The sequence below is a fragment of the Thermobia domestica genome, chromosome 10, assembly GCF_964235325.1.
Source record: "Thermobia domestica chromosome 10, izTheDome1.hap1.1, whole genome shotgun sequence".
Taxonomy (NCBI): domain Eukaryota; kingdom Metazoa; phylum Arthropoda; class Insecta; order Zygentoma; family Lepismatidae; genus Thermobia; species Thermobia domestica.
In genome coordinates, this window is record NC_137463.1 from 194,031,086 (window position 1) to 194,056,530 (window position 25,445).

General features: G+C 33.5%; 1 protein-coding gene across 1 annotated transcript in view; it reads left to right on the forward strand.

The window, feature by feature from the left end:
• The first annotated feature begins 1,742 nt into the window (after positions 1–1,742).
• LOC145662127 (uncharacterized) overlaps positions 1,743–25,445 on the forward strand; it is a 29,464-nt gene continuing 5,761 nt past the window's right edge. Inside the window, exons 1-4 of the mRNA XM_081727465.1 lie at positions 1,743–1,849; positions 13,636–13,695; positions 20,906–20,970; positions 23,952–24,022. Coding sequence (XP_081583591.1) covers positions 23,956–24,022 — 67 coding nt within the window. The 5' untranslated portion in view covers positions 1,743–1,849; positions 13,636–13,695; positions 20,906–20,970; positions 23,952–23,955. The remainder of the gene's footprint in view (positions 1,850–13,635; positions 13,696–20,905; positions 20,971–23,951; positions 24,023–25,445) is intronic.

Here is a 25,445-nt window from a genome sequence, read left to right on the forward strand (position 1 = left end):
TAAGATATTGTGGTAAAAAGAAAAAAGAAAGAAAGAACTTTCCGCGAAACTGCACTACATGTGCAATTTTATTTTGACGAAGGTGCAAATACTGCGGAGCCTCGTGAAGAAAATTGTGCTGTTTAAGAGCAAGATACATTATCAAAAACAAGAGCCGAAAAATGATTCAGTCGCTTTCGTACCGAAAAATTCGATATCCCCGCAGTGGGAGACAAATCACAGCAGAAGTGGATGATATTCTGACGAAGATCGAGTAGGACCCCCACGAAAGACGTCATGACATTGCAAATCACCTAAATACTCTTCACCAAACAGTGCTCTACCATTTGAAGAAAACTGGCTACAAAAATAAGTTCGACGTTTGGCGGCCACGTGGTCTAATTCTACCAGGTAGAATATTTAATCGATTGAATTTCTATTTGCGAATCTCTAATCAAACGTAAAGAACTAGAGCTATTTCTGAAGCGGTTACTCACGAGTGATGAAAACTTCATAACCTATGACAATAATGTCAAGAAAGAGCGTGGTCGTAACAGGGCCGTAACTTGTGGGGTACAGGAGGGGCAACTGTGCCCCCTCAGGGAAGCTCTCCGTCGTTCGAGCATGAAATTATAAAGAAGGATCAAACAGGTTCACTACATGACATAAATAAAAACAGCACACAAACGGTAAATAAAATAAAAAAATGAGTGGGGCTCATTTCAGTAAAAAATATCTACTATTAGGGGTCCTAGAAAATAATTGTCCCCTTACTTAATTTGTCATGTATGGAACGGGCCCAGGGGCGTAACTAATGACCCCGCAGACCTTGCCGTGAGGGTGGGCTCACAGGCTCCGGAGGAACTCAAAGAGTAAGAGAGAGATGGAAAGAAGGGGCCTAACTTAGAAAAAACAACTTTTTCTTGGGCTCCCAAATATTAATGCTTGCCCCCCGCCGAATAGAATCTAAGTTACGGCGCTGGGTCGAAATGAGGAGCTCCACAGCAAGTGGCTAGCTTATACTAGCACACAGAAAGGTTATGCTGTGCATTTGGTGGCATTGGAAGGACATCGTAAATCATAGCTACTGCCACCGAACAGAACAATAGACTCGGATCTGTACTGTTGACAATTAGTGCGAATACAACTTAAAAACAAGAGAAACGGCCAGAACTGGTCAACAGAAAGGATGTCGTAAGCATATACCACGCTGAGCGCATATACTGCATAGATCTTCAACGACCTGTTAGAAATAAAGAAAACTTGACTAAAAGGTTTTAATGTATCCACCATATAGCCCAGACCTAGCAACATCAGACTCTCATTTGTTTCGGACTCTAAAGAACTTCCTGAATGGTGTTAAGTTAGTTTCAAAAGAGGTCTGTTAAAACCACTTATTACAATATTTTGACCAGAAATCTCAGAAGTCTATGGCGACGGAATTTTCGTGTTTTGGCGGGAAAATGGCAGGTCATCTAATAAAATAATGGTTTCATAATGTTATTTTCAAATCCCAATAAATATTCTTAATTTCGACCTCCGCAAGCTCGATACCTTTTATAGACAACCTTAATATATGTGATGGCGAAATATAAGTTAGTTCACATTTGTTTTAAGTCACTTCGCAACTTGTTAACAGGAAGTTCAGGTTATGGGAACTAACTACGTACTGCTCATGCCCTCTTACGAACCCTGGCAACCATGTTCATTTACATTATGGAATTTCATATGTTGGTAATACTATTGATGTTCATCATGTGACACTAATCGAACGGTCTCAGTATTATAAAACGAAACTGCACTCTGGTATTGATGTTGAAATCTGAATTCGAAGTTACCTGAGAACAAGTACGAGTGAACGGATAAATTGGTGAGTACTACTGAAGTAGTAGTTTATAAATTGTAGCAAATTGCTGTGCAGTTTGTAAATTGTGCATATTTTAAACGTTGTGGTAACGTATTTATCGTCATAATACTGGAATTCTTTAAACAGTTCTCCATTCGCACTTTCGCACTTTCGGTGGTTTATAATTCTGAAAAGAGTCTTTATCATAATTTTTGTTTTTTCAATTGATACAAGGAATTACCTTCCTAATTTATGACACGCTGTTCATTAATACTCTGTATAAGATTGTAACGGAACTTAGCTAAATTTTTTGACATGGAGTTGAATTAGTTTTGATTTGATTTTTTGGACAGTTTTAGTGCACGGGATATCACCCTAAACTTCTAGCTATAAAAAAAATGAAATCGTTAAGTTTTACATCCCACAGTTATGCCGGTTAGGCTAAAGGAGACAGTGAAGATAAGAAATGAATAAAATGGTGGAATTAAGAAACTGGGAGAACCCCGAGAAAACCCCCGAGCACGATGTTTATCCACCACAAAGTCCGCACGGTGCGAGCTGGGATCGAACCAGGGACCCCAAGCACCGGAGGTGAACGCTCTACCACTGAGCCATCGCGCCTCCTAAACTTCTAGCTAGCATATGTGTTAGAAGTATATGTCAGAAGTATATGTGTTAGGAGTATGTATGTCACTGTCAGAAGTATATGTGTTAGTGTTAGGAATATGTATGTCACTGTCAGAAGTATATGCGTTAGTGTTAGGAATATGTATGTCACTGTCAGAAGTATATGTGTTAGTGTTAGGAGTATGTATGTCACTGTCAGAAGTATGAGTATCACTATTAGAAGTATATGTGTCACTATTAAAAATATGTATATCACTATTAGAAGTATGTGTATCACTGTTAGAGTCGCTGTTACAGGTATGTGTGTCACTGTTAGAAGTATGTGTATCATTGTAAAAAGGGAAAATCAGACGGCATATTGTTCATTTTTCATACACAGTATATAAATAAATAGATAAATAGTCTATTGCAGTATAGGGTTGTCAACTGGCAGGTATTTGACCGGTCTGGCTGGAAATATTGCTGTTATTTTGATTAAGGCCGGTGATCAGTACACATTTCTTACCAGCACCTTTATGATCGGTATTTTGAAATATGTAATCCAAAATAAAACCTCGATCACTGAAATTCTTCAACAGTGCCTTTACAAATACTAATTTCTGTTTTATTATAGTACATTAGTCGATATTTCTTTAATCTTATAGAATTTTTTAAATTACTTAAAATGAGAAATTTGATAACAATTAGATTTTATTGTGAAACATTGTTTTCAATAATAGAGATAGAAGTGTATAATATGTCATAGTTTTGTGGCATAAATATAGCCATAAATCTAAATTGTCCATCGGACATAACTCAGGCATTTTGTTCGTACAATGTGTGTTGCATTGTTTAGTTTTACGTCCCTAGCTGCTGCATATGACAACTTGCCTTAAACTTTCAACTTCCTTCCTTAAGACTTCTTAAAGTAATTTCTATAATTGAAGTATAAATTTAAAGAGTAAATTTCATTTTGTAAACCCAAATTGTCACACAAGGATTAATATTTTGTTCGTCTGTTCCGATACTTTTAAAGAAGTGGAAGTTACTAGTAAATATAATAAAATGATCAATACCAACTTTAGTTTCTCACTTGTAGCACAATGTAGCTATTAAGCTTATTAGTGAATGTACTAAGGATATGAACAATACAGGTGCTAATGCACTTTTGTCCACGATACTACATTTCCTTCCCATGGATGTGTCCGAACAGAGATATTCACACTTAGGCCTATATCATAGGGAATTTTAAGGGGTTCCAGAGTTGGCAATCCTATTCCAGTAGAACAAATACTATCAACGGCATCGGATTGTCAACAAACAATACACTGTCTAAAATCAACAAAATTTCTTTTCCTTAATTTTCTCGAACAGTAGCATGAACATTACATTTACCCTTAACAGTGCATTTACCCTTAAGCAGGGGGGTAAAAGTGAAGGGGGACCCGGGAAGACGCATCCTCCCACTTTCAAAAATATATATGGCGTCCCTCCACTTCCTAAAAATATTACAATGAGTAAAGGCAGGCACGGAGGACGGTGTGACGTCATGCGTCCCCTTACTTTTTCAGATCTACTTTTATCCCTGCTGTTGAGCTTGTCATTTTGTTCAGTTCGATGTGATTTATCGATTAGCATATTTTCTATCTTTGCACAATGTTATACTTAAACAAAGTTTTAGAGTAAATTATAATTTTGGATTTATTAATCCGTAAATCTTGATTATGGCGCCAATTTTTAATTTATAAAAAAAAATTCAAAAACGTCACATGAGGATTTACACTCCCTATATAATTTTCTTCAGCTTAATGAGATATATCGATTGGTCTATCTTAACCTTAGATTTTTTTTGTTAAACGCTAAATAACATTATAGAATTAAGCTCCTGGTAATAGAATTAGACTAAAGGCTTTGCAGATGCAAGTAATGCATCCCTTGATAGACTTATCATTCATACTACGTTGTGAGTGTTATCAGATATATGTGTAAGTAATAATATTCAATTTTTCTTACAAACTTCACTATCTTGCGCTTAGGAAAAAGGGAAGCGTGCAGTGTCGGACTGGCCAAGTTGAGAGCCCTTGGTGCGGGTACTTAAAGGCTCCACCTTTATCTATCTATCTATCTATCTATATCTATCTATCTATCTATCTATCTATATATATATATATATATATATATATATATATATATATATATATATATATATATATATATATATATATATATATATATATATATATATATATGGTGCCTTCCATTTCAATTCAGGCAGAGCATGTACCATCACCATCTCAGATATTGTTGAAACTTTTTTTATAGCAACTAGACATATTTTTAAGAGACCCATATTTTTTTGTTTTGTCGAAAAAAATTTTCCCGCCAAGTAATGGGCCATCAAAGACGGGGAGTACAATTTATGAATTGTAGAAGACGTGGAAAATGGTCAATTTCGGAGCCTCACCATTCGGCTATGGAGACAGGTAGAGTTATAATTCTTGTTGTGGTATGTACATAGGGATATAAATAAACTATATTTTATTATAGTTTGGTTTGCGCATGCGTATCTTTTTGTACATAAATTAACAAATGAACGTCAATTTATCTGAAAAGTCGAAGTTTGCGAATTTTTTTCGAGCACTTCCGGTTCGAATTTTAAAATTCTGTTTTAACGGTTGGTAAGACCTAGTTACCCGCTTTCCGAAAAAATATTTGTATCGCTTCTGTGGTCAACCGTTTTGTCGCAAAAAATTCGAGAAATTGTAAAATTTTCAAAAATCGCCATTTTTGGGCGCCATTTTCTCGAAAACACCATTTTTTAAAATTCTGAAATTTTGTCAGATGGTTCAACTTTACCTGAATAATAAACACACCAAATATCATTCTCGACCAATGCTTCATGGATTAACTGCAGCCTTTTAAAGTTAGCGAAGTTTCGCTAATTTTGATGTCACAGTTAGCAACACTGGGAACAATAAAAGTGCAATGATTTGATGATGTTTGTGGTTCATATTCATTAAATGAAGAATAAAAGATTTTCTTGGCTAGTTTTTTATTATTTTGAACAAAGAGGCTCTCTGAAATAGTAAAATGAGCCCCCCGCCCTACTCCTCCGTTTTCTTAAACTGAAGTAATCTGAGGTGGAAATTACGATTATGAAACACACAAATTTTAAGTTTACTTGAAATGGCCATCCAATGAATTCTGATGATCTATAAAAGGCCTAAAGTATTACCTCAGTATGATTTGGAATGCTCCAGACAAAGTCTCAATTAAGTGCGATGTCATTACAGTGACCGAAAAATGACAAAAAGTTAAAAAAAAATCGAAACGTTTTCTTACACGCGTTCCAAAGAAATTTACTGAATTTTTAAACAGAACAATCCCAGCATAAAAATGGGTCACTCGGAATTTTATAGTATTCGACTAAAGTGTGTCAGTCCGCAACCTGAGAGGGAAGTGTGTGTGTGTGTGTGTATTGTGCAAATTTTAAGTTAGCTGCTACTGCGTTGCTACAAATCAAAGGTGCAACCTGTATTGAAGCTGTCATGAGTTACCTATTTCCTTTAGTAGTATGATCCGTAGAAAATGACAGCTGTCTTCTTCAAGAATGTGGTGAATGTCCTGGAGTGGAAGAAATAAGTGTGGTGTCTTTAATTATTGATCCTGATGAAAATGAAAGTGGTTACGTATGCCATATGGGAGGATAATGATCTCGTTAAAAAAAAAAAAAAACTGTGCCACTTTCTGTTTTCGTATCGTACATTGCCGGTTTAACTGTAAGAATTGTAATTCATGACTACATCAAGAAAATCCAAAGAGAATCAATTGCTACCGAAAACCACCGTATAAAATTTCAAGATACAAATTCTATTTTACTTCATGTGGACTTCGTTGAAAACTGGACTGTTATTCTGCAAAGTGAAATTCAGAGTTATCACCGAAATATGAAACAATTGACAGTTTTGTTGTAATAAACGATGATAAAACACACGATTCGGCTCATGTACTCATAGTCATAGACAAGATTCTAAACACTCGAAGAAAAGCGAAAATATATTTTATAGAAAAAGGTTTGAATACGTGAAAATAGGTGTCTACAATTTCCCAAACCGTGTCAGTGATTTCTGATGGTGCTGCATCCCACTTTAAAAATCGCTTTCAGATGTTCGAGATGCAGACAGGTCGGATAAAGCAGTGTTTTTGCAGTGAAATCGGCCATGCAAGGGTCTCTGCGACGGTAGTGGGGAAGGGGGGGGGGGAAGAATGTGGCAACGCGCCATAGCCTTAGGCTAAAACAGATACACAGTATTAAAACCGCAGAAGAAAAAAATGAAATGAAATCTTTAAGTTTTACGTTCCACGGTTATGCCGGTTAGGCTAAAGGAGATGGTGATTATGAGAAATGAATGAAATGGTGGAATGCAGAACGGCACGAGCTGGGATTGAACCAGGGACCCCAAGCACCGGAAGTGAACGCTCTACCACTGAGCCACCGCGTCCCCACTAAAACCGCAGGAGAATTCGTAAGTATAGTGCAAGTACAAACTCCGGGTATTACTCTCGTTTTGTTACCTGGAACTGAATTCGACGACTTCCGGAAGAAAAAAGGGAAAGTATGCGACCGGTGACTGGTATTCAACGAAGTTATCTTGGCTTTCGGAAAATTGCGAAGTTTTTATGGCAGTAACGGGTCACCATGAACTAACTTCATACTTCCCCCAAAATCGAACTTTTGCAATTCAAAGTGTAGATTTAAGAAATCTGCAAAAAGGAACTTTTGTTATATACATATACGTATATAACCAGCGGTGCGTAGCAGAAATATTATGAATAAATCATGAATTACGTGAAGTTAGGGTGCTCTTTATGCTTCCACATGAACCTTCAGCAGGGTACAGGTTTCCAGAAGAGAATAAGAGAAGTGAAAATAAGTGTTTTGTGACTATCGACAATGTGCTACGCAGGGGCGGATCCAGGACGGACTTCTGGGGGGGGGTTGTAATACTGCTACTTAGAGCTACTTTTAAGAGCTCCAAACTCTGGGATGGGTTTTATTTATATACAAGTAAGAAAGTTTCTTCTTCTGGGGGGGCGGCAATTGTCCCCCTAGATCCACTCCTGGATGAGTTATGATTGAACCAACATCTATTGGAGCATCTGCACGGTTACATGCTATTAGCAAAGAAGACAACCACCAAGCAAATGATTGGTCCATGTAAAAAAAATCAGTGAAATTTTGTTTCCGAAGACCATTTTAAGTAAGTGAACTTGAAATTTGTAATCGTAATTTTCGTTGTTTTCGTAATCGTAATTTCCACCTCAGATTACTTCAGTTTAAGAAAACGGAGGAGTAGAGGGAGGCTCATTTTACTATTTCAGAGCGCCTTTTTAATCAAAATAATAAAAAAAAAACAGCCAAGAATACCATTTATTCTTCATTTAATGAATGTGAACCACAAACATCACTAACTTCGAAACTTCGCTAACTTTAAAAGGCTGCAGTTAATCCATGAAGCATTGGTCGAGAATGATATTTGGTGTGTTTATTATTCAGGTAAAGTTGAACCATCTGACAAAATTTCAGAATTTTAAAAAATGGTGTTTTCGAGAAAATGGCGCCCAAAAATGGCGATTTTTGAAAATTTTACAATTTCTCGAATTTTTTGCGACAAAACGGTTGACCACAGAAGCGATACAAATATTTTTTCGGAAAGCGGGTAACTAGGTCTTACCAACCGTTAAAACAGAATTTTAAAATTCGAACCGGAAGTGCTCGAAAAAAATTCGCAAACTTCGACTTTTCAGATAAATTGACGTTCATTTGTTAATTTATGTACAAAAAGATACGCATGCGCAAACCAAACTATAATAAAATATAGTTTATTTATATCCCTATGTACATACCACAACAAGAATTATAACTCTACCTGTCTCCATAGCCGAATGGTGAGGCTCCGAAATTGACCATTTTCCACGTCTTCTACAATTCATAAATTGTACTCCCCGTCTTTGATGGCCCATTACTTGGCGGGAAAATTTTTTTCGACAAAACAAAAAAATATGGGTCTCTTAAAAATATGTCTAGTTGCTATAAAAAAAGTTTCAACAATATCTGAGATGGTGATGGTACAATTTTATATTTTTTTGCCTGAGTTGAAATGGAAGGCACCATATATATATATTAACGTTACAGTTTTTTTTTTTTTTTTTTGCTAAGTACGAAGTTTTACTGGCTCACGGAACCGTATTAGTATGAGCAAGGGAAGCCGAGCTCGAGAAAAATTAACTTAGGCTTTCGCAATCTTTTTGGTTGGAAGACTCAAGAAAGCACTTGCAATCGCGAAAATTCGACCAAGGCCTACAGGTCTTGCACCTCGCGATCCCTGCAGGGCCCCTTGGCGATTTCCAAGCAGCCAACGTGGCCAGTCCGGCACTAGAACCGTGTGCATTTTGTAGCATAACGGAATAAAGCACCTCAATGGACTTTCAGTATGCAAGACAACTTAGTTTTGAGATAACTAGCGGCTACAATATGACTTAATAAGGTAGCACTTGTGTGACATTATTTATTTATTATAAAAAAATATGCGTTTATTTCGTGAGATGTGTATGGCCAATTCTTTGCTTCTTGACAGAATTAACTTACGGATTCAGTACGTAGAGCGGATATTTACAAATTCAAAACCTCATACCATTTTGGGTAATTTGTAGAGTGACAAAATTAGTATTTTAAATTTTTCCTTTGAAAAATGTCATTATTTTGTATCTTTAATGCTTTTCATATCATACGTGTTTATTATAAGTATATACAAACAATATTTGTTTTTATTGTTTCATATCCACATCAAGCAGTAAAATAAATAAATGACTTTCATTTTCCATTGCTGCCAAAAAATGCTCTAAAAAATTTATAAATTGTGATGCAAATGTAAAATTGTATCGCAAATTGCTTTTCGCGAAAAACTAAAATCTGAAAAGTGACTTTTGTCTGTTGTTTCTGATCGCATAACAGGAAAATGGCTGAAAACTTTGAAATGAATTTTGAAACATAGCTAGTATCTATTTCGAGCAAGATTTCCATCATATCTTTGATTAAAGATGTCCTAAGTAGAGTATATAAGTTTCAAAATGTATACTATAAGAGAAAGAGTGTGCAACTGTACATAAACTTCTCATTACAAATAAGTAGAGACCGGATGTTAGGCAAAATGCCTATTCTTTAATATCAAAGATATGATTAAAAATACGTTTTAAAGTTTATATGGGGGTTATAGTTTCAATTTAAGCTAATTTTATTTTGCCTATTTCGCCCCTTGCCTAAATAATTGCTTTATTGCCTAAGCGATTTCTTCAAAATAAAACTTTATTGGAAGAAATGTATAATTTAATATATCACGAAAGGATTCTGCAACTTCGAGAAATGTAAATGCTGTTTGTAGTAATAAGATGATGCAAAACTTTGGACTGCTATGTTACTGATAAAGTACTGTAAAACTTTGGACTGCTGTGCGTACTGATAAAGTGTAAAGAATTTGGACTATTAAGTCTAGAGATAAAGTGTTGTATACAGTGGAGGCTTTAGCGGGTAGGCCGAGTAGGCACGGGGTCTACCTAAAAGTTTTGAAAAATGTATAAACGCTAATAAAGAGTAAATATATTTCCCACTAGCTGTGTTAATAGTAGATAATTATTTAACAAATAGCATCAACTACTACTGTAATTAATCGATCAAATGTGTATATGCATCCATAAGCGACGGAGCGGGTCTACCCAAAATTAGAATCCTAAAGCCGCCCCTTGGCTGTATAGAATGTATTTACCAAATACACATGAAATACATGTCAAGCTTCGTTTTTCCATATACAGTAAAAAATGTTATTAGCAAACAGGCATGTTTCTATATTCTTTGAACATTATCTATGACTTCAATTTATTTTTTAATTATATTAAGCTTTTATCGTCATTATTTCAAGTTATTTTAGTGCCTATTTTGCTGCCTATTTTTAAAATTTTAAATGCCTATTTGCCTGCGTATTTCCCAGGTTTTTAATGCCTAAACATCCGGTCTCTACAAATAAGGCATAAACGTGACCTAACATTTTCCAAAACTCCAGTTTTTACAGAGAGGAAAAAGCAATTTCTATATATTCTTCGCCACATTGAAATCGATGCTGTCTGTTGTTTGTAATCACATCACGGAGAATGGCTCGCCCGTTTGAAATGAATTATGGAACATAGCTTATAATTTAAAGGTTTTTCTTAGGTCTCGGTGATTAAGCGGTGTATTAGAAGTTCAAAGTTCATACCAAAAATTTCACTTTTATTGAAATGTATATCCTAAGGGAGTTCAAATATTTTCCGTAAACTTATTCTCGCCGTACGAAGAACTGAGATTTCAGCTAGCATTATATATACGGTATAAAACTGCTTCTCGCTATCTATGACCACTTTTCGCTACGGGGATCCGTGTTGAAACCGGAAATCGTAAAATGTCATCACTTCCGGTTTCAATAGAGAAATAAAGACGTAGGTGAAATATTCTTGGAATCGTATCCATATCTAAAAGTCATTTCTCGCTGCCTCTTTACAGCTTTAGTTCTATGGAGATCGATATTAAAATCGAAAGTGTTACTTAATCTTTACTACTTCCGATTTTAGTTAATATTTACCACTTCCGGCTTTAGTTAATATTTACCACTTCCGATTTTACTTAATATTTACCACTTCCGGTTTTAGTTAATATTACCACTTCCGGTTTTAGTAGAAAGGTAAAGGTGGAGATGGCATCTATTCTCAGGACGATAAATCAACTTCAGAAAATCAGTTCTCGGTATCAATTAACGGGTATGTTTTGTGATGATCAACGTTGGAATAGGAAACAGCTTATTTACACCACTTCTGATTTGAATATAGGAATAAGGGAGAAGATGGAATCTACTCTTGAGACGCTGAATCGATTAAAAGAAACTAAATTGTACCGTGTTTGCTCTAATACCTGTTGTCAGACAGAGGGACGAACAGATGGACATAGTGATTATATAAGACTTCCTCAACGTATGAATAACATAGTTTGGAAGTCTAAAAGGTGTTCATAATTCGTGAATTGCTTACCAGAAAGCAAAGTGGAATCATACTCACACGCACTAAAATACCACATTAGGAATAGTTTCGCTAAATATTTCATCAGATGGGAAAATGGCAAGAGTAGGAACAAAAGCTAAGAGAGAAAGTAGCTATGAAGCATCCAGTTGGACAATATGTCAAAGCTACCAGTTTGCCAGTTTTAATGCTTCACTTAGCTATCTTCTTTTAATATTGCTGTTGGTTTTTAACTACTTCTTCCCCTTCTGAAGAAGCCTTTAGCAAAATTGCTTACATAGTGCACGTGATAAATGTGTTTTTTTTTCTGCTAAGTATCTTCCATCCTTATACATATATATATCCTATATATACATATCCTTATACGTATATACATTGCAACCCTAATTCAACATTTATTGTCTTGAAAGCAAAATTTCACAAGATTTTTTCTTTTTTTTTTTTTAGTAGGATCAATCGACAAGTGCTCATAATTTGTAAAGAACCCAAAAATCATTCAAGAAATTCAATTAAAATTCAATAATTGGTAAGTTTTCAGCACAAAGATGAATGGGGAAGCTTTTATACTTGACAAAATTAATTAAAACATTATAAAAATTGAAGCCCTGATAAGAGTGAAAAAATAAAAATTAATACATGCATAGTTTCTAGAGTATCGTCTACACAAATCTACTACAAAATTGTTCTGAACCTTGATCTCTTAAAATGTAATATCCATTTAATAAATCATGTCTTATTTAATTCCTGTTGTTTTTCTATGTCCGGGCTGTTTTAGCTCTCCTCATTGAATTTTTATTATTATTATTATTATTCTAACGCTTATTCTCAGAGAATTCCATGTGTTCCCTTTAGTCTATGTGTCTCTTTCTCGTGATGCCGTTTGCTGATATTGCACTGACCAAGTTATGTTATATTTGATATTCTTAAGTTATGTTATATTTGATTATTTGATTAACAAAGACTGGGATTATCAAAACTTTGACGGAATACTTAGCTGCGTTATACTCCATACTCCAGCCACACTGTGAGAGTTAAATGCAAGTTCATTGGTACTTAGTTCCCTGCGACATAAAAACTAATACAATATGCTGTATTGATTGAGAAAAAAGTCAAGATCATTCTACAAAGAAAAAGATTGTGATTGATTTCCTTGATTTTCTGGGGGATTGTTATCGAAAGAGAATAGGGAAACTTATACCTGTGTTTAAGCTCATTTCCGATAAGCGTAACACCCATCACAAAGTTTTTCCGTTGTCATTGTGCTCTGGTGATACCGTTCTGCCAAACAATATCTCAAAACCTAACTATTTACAAAAATGTGATCATGATTGAAGTCATCCCTGAACTTCGTGCTTTATTAGTATACGAAATAATATCGTAAATGAGTTCCCAATATCTCAGGTTGAGGAATTGATTCGCATTAAATAGCTTTTTTTTTTTTTTTAATCACACAGGTGGTGTTCTATGAAAAATAACTTTTCATATAACTTCGTGAAAATCTATAATATACACGACAAATTCTGATTTCGTTGCCTAATTGTTCCCAATTTTTTTTTTCTGGTTTTCTCATGTTGGTGTCCCACTTCCCTGTGATTATATTGAAAAACTGCATAATTTAGTGAGTTTGTTATAAGCGTACTGGGAAGGACTTAAGTCATGAAAATGCAGTGGTTTGAAGCCGACAAAACACATCCCTGTTGCCTGTTGCATGTTCCTCGATACTAGTATATATGTGTAACTGAGCTGCTCAGTCTGAACTCTATATATATCATATTATATTCGAAACATCAAACAACAATGGGAGCGATTTCCTCCTGAAAATTATGAGTGATCGCAAGAAAGGAGTAATATTTTCAACCTAATATATAAACTTGACCATTCTATAAATGACTTAACAAACTTAGAACATATTGAGGAATTAGTTAAACTAAAGGAAATAATTAAAACCTCATAACCCATCAAATCGTCACCTAGATAGAAAATCTGAAAATGTTATTCTTTTAAGTTTTAAAATTTTTGTATGAATTGTATTATTAATCTAAATATCACGTTCCTTTGATAGATATAAAAAGAAATTAATTCTCGTTTATTTCTTATTGCAGGGTTATTCTTATTTGTACAAAGAAAGAAGATATTCTTAGTAACTTCTAGTTCGGATTTAGGTACGTTGTAAATTCAACTTTGATACATTTAAAGTTGCAGTGATTTTTCCTTAAGAAACGAAGAATGTATATATACACGTAATTGCATTTATTTTAAAGATTATGAATTATTTGTATTTTTACTTGAAATATACTCAGCAAGAATGATGTGTTTTTATCCGATTTTGTGTGGGTGCACCAGGATTTCTTTTTTAAGCCCTCAATCACATTGTTATATATCGTATTGTTCACTCCTCCGTGTCACTTTTCAGTGGCGGAATGATCTTAATTCTTTCAAAAATCTGCCAGAATGACATGCTGCCTCACTTTGATCATTGATACAATCTACAAACGTGGCATCTTTTAGAAAAATTGCACAAACTATATTTTGTTGAGATAACTATCTGTTTCGAACAAAGTGGGTCAAACTTTTAAAATGTTTGTATATATTTCTACAAGTATAACTAAATAATATTACCTGATATAAGGAAATCAAGAATAATAAGTGGTTCGTTAAGCAAATACAGTTGTTGAAGTAACATGCTAATTAGTTACATCTATTACTTGGCCACCAACCTTAGATGGGCCAATTTTTGTAAAACAGGCTATTTTCCAGAAGATAGGTATTATTAATTATTTTTATAAATTGGTCACTTATCTATCTTTAAATCTGACCACATTCAATATGTTTATTCTTATACTTTTAAATGTTAAATTCACCTCTGTAGTTTGGTCCATTGAAATGAAATATCTTAAAATAGTATCTATCGGAATGTGTGCTAATTAACATGCTTTCATTCCTTCGAAACTTAAAGATGTGTATCTCAAAAAAACACCCTCTTATTTCTCAAATGATTAATGATCATAAAAGCAGGTAAGAAATTTACTGTGTATATGAGATAACTTAGCAATTTGTCCACATATCAAAAAAGATTAGATATAATATTGTGTATTTTAATATTGTGATTAGAAGATCTAAGAACAGATTAATATCTATCTTAGAATAATATTTCTACCTTCCTACTGATCATTTTGTAGTTTCTTGAAAGATTCTCTTTGTCAACTGGAGTCCAGGTGACTTTAAAGACTTTAGTTAATATTTCTTTTTATACATCATATACATCACTTTCAGGCAGTATGCTAACATGCTCAGGAACTTTAATAATAACCTCACTTACTTTAGATTTCGGTTCTTCAAAAAGTTTAGCATCTCCTCGATCAACATTGATGTACTGCATGTGAAATGTTAGACAATGCATGTGAAATGTAACTTTGGGTAGTCTATTACGTTGCAGTAACACTTGAAATATGTGGGAATAATTTGTCATACATGCTGTATGTTCAGATTGTATATTACATACTTTGTATTCTTTTTATCCTTCCCGCGAAATGAAGGTTTAGTTATAAACAGTTTATATTGCTTTGTAGCTTTACAATAAACTTATTGTAACATGAACTACATTGATACTCTCTGGTTATTTTATCTACATACTGGATTAATCATAGAGAATGTTTCACAAGGTCAAGTAGCACATTTCTCGACAAATACAACAGTTTATTTTATTCCTTTTCATAAGTATAGATGCCATGCCTTGACTCTGTTCATTGATAAGAAATATTTTCTCGACCATATTAAACAGACAAATATGTGGTTCATTTTGATTTAAGGCGTTATTTTTTTGTCACAAATAGTTTAGGTGGAATAGAATTCGCTTTCAAAGATTTGTAAGTCTTTAGCTTCTAAAATACCCGATTCAGTCTCTAGGTAGTTCTTTAACCAGAACAAGAACTCTACGATGCAATTCTTCACTGATTTCTTGCTGGCATTCCAAATTTCATATTTGGAAAGAAATCTGAAATATAATTTCCATCCATCGGGTCAATCAGGATGTTTCAGAGTTTTAAACGAAATACTACATTCCGTCTAGGCCGACATCACCTTTTGAGCTTGTTTTAAACAAAAATTTGTTATTCTAAACGTATTGCGATAATATTGTAATATCATTAAACGTAAAGTGTCACAGTAAGTGTTGATACTACGCTATCTTTATTTATTTATTTATTTATTTATTTTAGCTCACACATGATTTTATAATTACATGATTTTTCTTCTTTAAGTCTATGATTTTATTGATTTTTCTTTAAGTCTATGATTTTATTGATTTCCCTTTGAGTCTATGATTTTATTGATTTCTTCTTTAAGTCTATGATTTTATTGATTTCTCCTTTAAGTCTACGATTTTATTGATTTCTTCTTTAAGTCTAGTTCAATATCCTTTACTTTCTCGAAATGCAACTAAATTATTACAAACTATTACAAATAAATTTAAAACTACTTAAATTAAAATTGATCCTTAAGAGTTCTGAGTTTGAAATTATTTAGAACAAAATTTAATTTTTACGATGTAAGAGTCATTTAAGTAAATTTGAAGAAGTCATCAGTAAAATCAAACCATTAAAATTTCAGTTCATTTCAAGGAAAGCACAAAAATAATTTCTCATAATCAATCAATGAACTAATGAAATTGATGGTGCTAATGAGATTCAACACCGTCAAAATTACCTTACGTTAATACTCCATACCACAGTAAATATAATTACAGGATATGACTGTTAATTATTTCTAAAACACTCACTAGTACTACCCATTTTATTTCTATAATAACAACCATTCGTTGCCCTAAGAAAACCTTAACTTTTATACAATTTGTATTTCGAACTTCCATTCCAATTATCACCAGTCGAGTAGGTCCGTATATCATGCGGGGAAGCAGATTCACAGCATTTAACAAACATTACAATAGTCATACAGATTCCAAATCTCAGTTCCAAAAATTAATGTTTATTTCAAATACCAGGATACAAGAGCTATATTACAGCTGTCTGCTTTCAAACGATCCGGATTTAGGATACATCAGTTATCTTAGCACCATTTTACTTCCTACAGCAAGTACCTAAATTATTTCGTTTACTATCAAGAATTCGACGTACGTTATACTTAAGGAGCCACGCTTCCCATTTAGGAAAGGATGAGAAACGCCATACTTTTAGGAATTATTCATTAAGTATCTAGCATGTTAAAAAGTAGGTAACAGAGTGAGTTCTAATTAGTTAATGAGTGATTCGAAATAAAGGAAGATGTGTGTGTATTCCGCTCTCGTTGTGTTTTGAAGTTTGTTTTGCCCTTGTACTTAATGTATGAGTATGTGTGGGGGAAATTGAACGGATATCGCATGTTCCGTGCACGTGGATACTTCTTACTTTTGCACTAGCTACAAAATTGATTCTATTTGATGTACAAGTGATAATACAACACATAAGAAACCCAGATCACGCTGTATTCTCACTCCATATTGGAGTGTGAATACAGCATGATCTGGGTTTCTTATGTATTGTATTGCCACTTGTACATCAAATAGAATCAATTTTGTAGCTAGTGAAAAAGTAAGAGTATCCTCGTGCACCGGAGATGAGAAGTAGCTGTTCTTAAGAATTACCTCGACGTATATACTTCAATTAACTCATTCATTACTTTAAGATAGCGACATATCAGTACATGACTGCGGAGCTTTATCTTGATCTTCTTGATCTTGAATCACCTCCAAAGGGCTAAGAATACGCATCTGAAAACATCCGAAAACATCCATCTTGTAGTTTGAACATAAGCTGTAATATTAGCCTTCTAGATTCAGAAAAGTCATATTATTTGTTAAATAGTTATTTCATACAAAATCTAACTTGTTAAATTTATCTAACATTGGGAATCATCTGGGATATGAAAGTAGGCGGGGCTAGGCTCTTAGCAATTCATATTATAGCACATCTCAATGATATTGTTTGAACACATCTTACCATATATATTCATTTACCGCACAAAAGAATATGATTGTCAATATTTTATGGTATTTAACTTAGACAACAACTTAAATTGTTTAAAAACGTCAAATTAATTCGTTTCTTACATTTATTTAACTTTCTCTGTTTTATGTAGACATTTAGTGTATATTTTTCAATCGATTAATAATAAGAAAAAGATAAAAAATGCATATATACAGAATTTAAAGCACTTTCAGCCCAGTGATTCATTTAGTATTTCAGAAAACTATAATTCGTCTACTCGTTTTACTAAAATTTGAGTTGAAATTTGATAATAACATTTTAAAATTAGTAACAGCAATCTTAAAATGAAATGAACAAGTATTTACAATAAAATAAAACAATCAAATAATGACAATGTGGACCAAACAAATCAGATTTGTAACGATCGTTTTTCAGATCGTTACAAGGACTTCAAACAAAACTGCAGTAGCAGGTTAAACTGGAAGTAAAAGTTTGTCATGTAATCTTATAAAAATATCAGAAATTGAAAAAGTGAATTTAGTTTCACATTATGGAACTACAGTAAACTTCAAAATTATACGAACTCAAAACTGAAACTGATTATAGTAGACCTTTAACTTCCAGTTGCAATTCCGAGCATAAGGTCAGAGATGAAACTTATTCTTGGGACGCTGAACGATGTCTTACTATCCCTTACCATTTTTGCTACAGGTCTATAAAGATTAATTCTTGAGATGGTGAAGCCATGTCTTGCTACCTCTTACTGTTTTCGCTATATGAAGATTAATTCTTAAGACGGTGAAGCCACTCTTACCGTTTTTGATAATTAAAGATTAATTCTTGAGACGCTGAAGCCATATCTTGTATTTCATGACCGTTTTTGCTATATAAAGGTTAATTCTTCATACGGCGAAGCCAGGTCTTGCTATCTCTTGCCATTTTTGCTATATAAAGGTTAATTCTTGAGACGGTGAAGCCATATCTTGCTATTTCTTACCATTTTGCTATATAAAGATTAATTCTCGAGACAGTGAAGCCATGACTTGCTATCTCTTACTAATTTTGCTATATAAAGATTAATTCTTGAGACGGTGAAGCCATGTCTTGCTATCTCTTACTAATTTTGCTATATAAAGATTAATTCTTGAGGCGGTAAAGTCATGTCTTGCTATCTCTTACTATTTTTGCTATATAAAGATTAATTCTTGAGACAGTGAAGCCATGACTTGCTATCTCTTACTAATTTTGCTATATAAAGATTAATTCTTGAGACGGTAAAGTCATATCTTGCTATCTCTTACTATTTTTGCTATATAAAGATTAATTCTTGAGACAGTGAAGCCATGACTTGCTATCTCTTACTAATTTTGCTATATAAAGATAATTCTTGAGACGGTAAAGTCATATCTTGCTATCTCTTACTATTTTTGCTATATAAAGATTAATTCTTGAGACAGTGAAGCCATGACTTGCTATCTCTTACTAATTTTGCTATATAAAGATTAATTCTTGAGACGGTAAAGTCATATCTTGCTATCTCTTACCATTTTTGCTATATAAAGATTAATTCTCGAGACAGTGAAGCCATGACTTGCTATCTCTTACTATTTTTGTTATATAAAGATTAATTCTTGAGACGGTGAAGCCATGTCTTGCTATCTCTTACTAATTTTGCTATATAAAGATTAATTCTTGAGGCGGTAAAGTCATGTCTTGCTATCTCTTACTATTTTTGCTATATAAAGATTAATTCTTGAGACGGTGAAGCCATGTCTTGCTATCTCTTACTAATTTTGCTATATAAAGATTAATTCTTGAGGCGGTAAAGTCATGTCTTGCTATCTCTTACTATTTTTGCTATATAAAGATTAATTCTTGAGACAGTGAAGCCATGACTTGCTATCTCTTACTAATTTTGCTATATAAAGATTAATTCTTGAGACGGTAAAGTCATATCTTGCTATCTCTTACTATTTTTGCTATATAAAGATTAATTCTTGAGACAGTGAAGCCATGACTTGCTATCTCTTACTAATTTTGCTATATAAAGATTAATTCTTGAGACGGTAAAGTCATATCTTGCTATCTCTTACTATTTTTGCTATATAAAGATTAATTCTTGAGACAGTGAAGCCATGACTTGCTATCTCTTACTAATTTTGCTATATAAAGATTAATTCTTGAGACGGTAAAGTCATATCTTGCTATCTCTTACCATTTTTGCTATATAAAGATTAATTCTCGAGCCGGTGAAGCCATGAATTGCTATCTCTTACTATTTTTGTTATATAAAGATTAATTCTTGAGACGGTGAAGCCATGTCTTGATATCTCTCTGTTTTTTCTATATAAAGATTAATACTCAAACCGGAAGTGGTAGTAAATTTTTACAACTTCCGGTTGCACTAGAGAAATAAAATCGACAGTGAAATATAGTCTTCGGAAAAATGAAATCTTTCAGTTTAACATCCGACGATTATGCTTGGTAGGTTAAGAGAGACAGATGATTTAGGGAAGTAAATGATTATATAATACTTGGGTGGAATGAGAAGGTGGGAGGAAACAGGAGTACACAAACTTACTTGGCCGGAATCGAACCAAGGATCCCACGGATTAGAGATAAGTATTCTACCACTTAGCTGCCTCCGCTCCCCATAATTCTTGGATGTTTAATCGATTGCAGAAAACTGTTTTTTCTTTCTTTTACCGTTTTTACTCTATGCAGATCAACATTGAAACCGGAAGTAGTAGTAAATTTCTACTACTTCCGATTTTAGTAGAGAGAGATGCAGGTGAAAATATTATATTTTCTGCAGACACTGAATCGATAAAAAAAAACAAAAAAAACGCTTGCAGCGATATGTTACCGTATTTGTTCTAACGAAATCAAAGTTGAAATAGGAAATTGCTAATTTTTGACATTCGATTTGAATGGAGAGTTAGTGGAGGAAATGAAATTTATTCTTGGGATGCTGGTTTGATTCCAAAAGACCACTTCTCACTATCTCTTTCTATTTTTGCTGGGATACCTGTTGACAGACAGACAAATGAACGTAGCCATTCTATAAGACTTCTAATACTTTTGGCAGATTAACAACAAAAGAATATTAAAAGAAAGAGTTAATAACTTATAACAATGCTATAATTTACTTCATTACTTTCTCCATATCTATGGTTAGGTGCAGAACCGTAACCAGAAAACTTCATATAAATATGTTGTTGTTTGACGGGAGGAGGGAGAGATCATACTTTTAATCAAGAGTATCAGATGATACAAGTATTCAGGAATGAAAGTTCGAGGAAAAACTAGAACTTCGAGCTCCATTTCTGAACTGTTCTGATCTGGTTAACATTCATATTTAATACAGATTCTCTTTCTTTCTTTGGTTTAGACTCACAGAGCGATTTTCCATCCACGCCAAGCTCATACTAACAGCGTTAGTAAACAGTTGATTAGGTAAGTACTACCACCTGTAACTATACTCGTCTTACAAATACTGTTAGGTGGTAAATATTTAATGAAGAGATATATATGAAATATGCTTAATTTTAAAAAGAAGCCTAACTTATAACATTTTCTTATTGAGCATTGTTATTCCAGTATAAAAGTAGAATAATTGATTTCCGGATTGTTTAAGTTGCCTGTTTAATGGCATTTTTTTATATCGATTTATGGAAAGAGTTTAATCTTAGGTTACTTAAAAAATAATAAAAATATAGTTTTTTTTTTCTTTTTCCTTCTTCGTTTTTCTTATCTTAAAGAAAGTGCTATAAAATAATAATAAAAAGAAAGAAAGGTAGATCAAGATACTAACATTCCTTGAGTTATTTCATACATACATGTATACTGAAAGAGCCTACAAAATGAAAGTGGTATTTCAGAAGGACGTAGAATGATTAGGTGTATACGCTTTGCAGATGATATGGCGCTTGTTGCGGAATCTGAAAAGAAAATCAATAAGATATTAGAAAACTTGAGGCAGGGCTGTGAAGAATATGGAATGAAAATAAATATTAGAAAGACAAAAGCCATGGTGATTGGAACGAAAGGGTCGGTATCAAATATAGAAGTAGGAGGGGAGAAAATAGAACAGGTGACTAGTTTTCGATACCTAGGTAGTATTATTAGCAATGATATGAAATGTGAACGTGAAATAAAGCAAGATAGGAATGGCGAAAGAAGCCTTTAGGAGGAAGAAAGTACTGTTTTATGGAATCTAGAATAAAAACTTGAGAAAAAGACTCATAAAATGTTTGGGTCAGAAACATGGACAATCCGCAAAAATGATGAAAAACGATTGCAAGCTTTTGAAGTGTGAGTGTGGAGAAAAATGGAGAGAATTAGCTGGGTCGAGCGCAAAACGAATGAGAGGGTGTTAGAAATGGTAGGGCAGAAGAGAACAATTTTTAGATATTATTAAGAAGAGAAACAGAAACTGGTTGGGACACTGAATGAGAAAGAACTGTATCATGAGGGACGTTGTAGAGGGTATGGTGGCAGGAAAGAAAGGATGGGGACGAAGGAGACTACAATTGATGGACGATATCAAAAGAGAGAAATCCTACATGAAGACGAAGAGGTTAGCGGAAGACCGTGTAGCATGGAAGTTTCTCAGTTGACCTGCCAATAATGGCAGAATACCTAATGATGATGATGATGTATATTGAATCACATCTTGGTCTTATATAGGATGTAACTTAAACTAGAACGCTAATGAAGTTGGTTAATGAAAAGATTGAGCAAACGATATTGTTACGTTCAGAGGTTGATTCACGGTGAAGTAAATTTGAAAAATTTTCTTTCCACGGTCCCAAATATTCATAAATAAATAAATAAATAAATAAACTTGATCTCCTTTATATTTTAATAAGTAATAATAAATGATTAATTCATTTGGAGTACCAAATGGAGCTAAATAAGCTAAACTTGTTTATCACTATTATCATGCAAAATTTTGTTAGTCTAATCCGTTCCGTATAATTAAGTCAGAAAAGAACAAAAATGTTTTCAATCTTTAAAATATAAAATATTATAACTCAGTTTTCAAATCATCATTCTTCAAGGAAAGAAACGATCATAGCTACCAGAACCGGTATTTACACTATCAAGATGTTCTGCACTTTTATGTACAATAAAAAAATAATAAAAATTCACAATGAAAATGATACTCTGTTTGCTTTGTTGAAATATTAGGAGTAGTATGTGTGTTCTGTATGTCACTGTTAGTAGAAGATAAACCAGAATAAATAGAATTTGCTATTAACACTGCACTTTTAAAACATATGCAACACTCAAATAAATACATATTCTTTTCCAGCAGAATATAAACTATCAATTGCACAGCCACACACACACACACACACACACACACACACACACACATATAAAATAAATAAATAAGTAAATAAATAAATAAATAAATAAAAGTTGTGTGCAGTGGATCCCGGAGTATGAATTTCGATGTATTTCTTTCGATGTAACACAGATATACAAAAAAGATAAAAAAAAAAAGTTCTGTGCAGTATACCTGAGGGTATTGATTGGATTTATTTTGTCACACAGAATCCAAATTTCGGGACCCCAAGACCCGTGTTTCTTCCAGAAATAATATTCCGGGGGGGGGGGAGCACATTCAATATTCCGAGGAGTCACTGCTGATACTATTCTATTTATTATTACATTATAAACGTATTATTTTGGTTTGCTCCGGGGAGGCACTCTCAGAGAGAGAGGGGGGGGGGGCAGTGCCTTCCAAGGAACAGGTCTGGAAGAAACACTGCCCAAGACGATTTACCGTGTCAATTTTGTTGTATGGGCGAGAAACGTGTGTGTTGTCTTAAGTGTATTCTCCCTATCCAAAATTGCTAAAGTTTCTCGCCCATTAAAAAGAAAAAACAGAGGGGTTTCAAAATTTTGATTCTGTATAACAAAATACATCGAATCCATGCCCTGGAGTCCACTGCACAGAACGTTTTGTATGACTGTCGTACGTGTATTCTATCTATTCAAAATCGCTAAAGTTTTTCGCCCATAAAAATATTGACACACGGTCGATCGTCTTGGAGTTTCGAAATTTGGGTTCTGCGTAACAAAATACATCAAATGCATACCTTAGAGTCTGGTGACAGAACTTTTATTTATTTATTTATTTTTATTTTTATTTATTTATTTATTTTGTGGTTGTATTATTATTGGTAATGAATGGCACTTTTAAGCTCAATAAAAATTCATTTTTTTATTTTCTCGGAAACTACGCATAAGGTTTACCCTCACCTGTATCATTGTGTTCAGCATAGTAAGATCTATCGAATGGTATATGTCTCATTTTTAAAGTTTTTTTCTCGTTATATACAGAGTAATATTGTTGATTTCTAGATTAGTATTGTATACTGTATACTGTAAAACATGCAACCTTTTATGTCTGTACTTTCATGCAGCATAATGGATGCAGCAACAAGAGCGAACCGCGCTAATCAGTGCAACCGGACCCACGAGCCAACTGGCCCAGGTTAGTTGACTTTTTGGATAAAACTTCTATTTTTAAACTCAAATTTCTTGTGCCGATATTTTTTAAATTTAGTGTTAAATTGTTAAAGTCAAAATAAGATACATTTATTTCAATTACTTCATTTATTATTTTATTTTATTTTATTTATTTATTTTTTGTATTCTGTCCGAGTTTTATTTATTTTATTTTAATTTGTGTATCAAACACACTGTTTACGTTCATTGTTAGAGTTTTACTTTTCATTTCGGAGTTCAGAGTTTATCGTTATAGTGGAATATATAAGATATAGTTAATCTACAGAGTGGGCGGAAATTAACTCCCTATTAAAAATTGTTTGTAGCTTTTATTAATACTTAACCAACTTTTATGAAACAAAAAACATCAATGGTAGAATTATTATGTATTGTTAAAATTTCACATAAGAACCATCGTTATCAACCAGTTTTCGTAAACGTTTAGGGATGTTTGTGACAGACTTCTGCAGATACTTTAACGGTACCTTTGTAAGAACTTCTCGAATTCGTTCTACAAAATTCATCAAGACTTTTAAGTTTTGTATGATAAACTTCCTCTTTTGCCCACCTCCAGAGGAAGAAGTCACAGGCAGTGGCGGCTTTAGCAGGTAGGGTGGTAGCCACGGGTCTACCCAAAAATTTTGAAAAATATATAAACGCTAAAAAGATACAATAAAGAGTAAATATATTTTCCACTATTTATATTAATGGTAGATAATTATTTAACAAATAGCATCAACCACTACTGTAAAAGTTATTTCCTACTGTCATTGATCAATCAAATGTGTATATGTATCCATGGGCGGTGATTAGGGGGCAAAAGGGGGCAGTTTTTCCCATTTTATTGAAGTAACCCATTATATAGCTTCATTTAGAAATGTAAAGTTTTTGTATGTATTACTGGTTTATAGAAAAAATGGTGCGATATGGTATTTGCGTTGCGTGAGCATGTATTGGTTGTCTTCCCATGGAGTTAAGAAAGCTACAGGAATTGCGTTTTAATTGCCACGGAAAATAACCCAAAAATGAATCTATTGCAGCACAACAATTTCAGCATACTTTCACTTCTTCTTACAAGGGGTTGATATATTAGTCAGCCGCTTTGAAACTAATTGAGAGAACATTTCGAAAAAAGAAGAAGAAGAAGAAGAAGTCTTTCACAAGTTATTTTTTAAATGCACAAAAATCGACAGTTCCTAAAATGTATTTTCTTCTTTCTAATAGTAAGGAATATTGATTTTAAAAAAAAAAACAGTAATAAGAAATAACTACCTTTTCCACTGTTTTTCAGTGTAATATACGAGTGAAGTGGTGTGTTTAGGGGTGTACGAGTGTACATACAATTAAATTTAGTGAATTCAACATAATTCTAGGTTTTAGGATTATTTTGTATAACTGGAGTGTGGAAT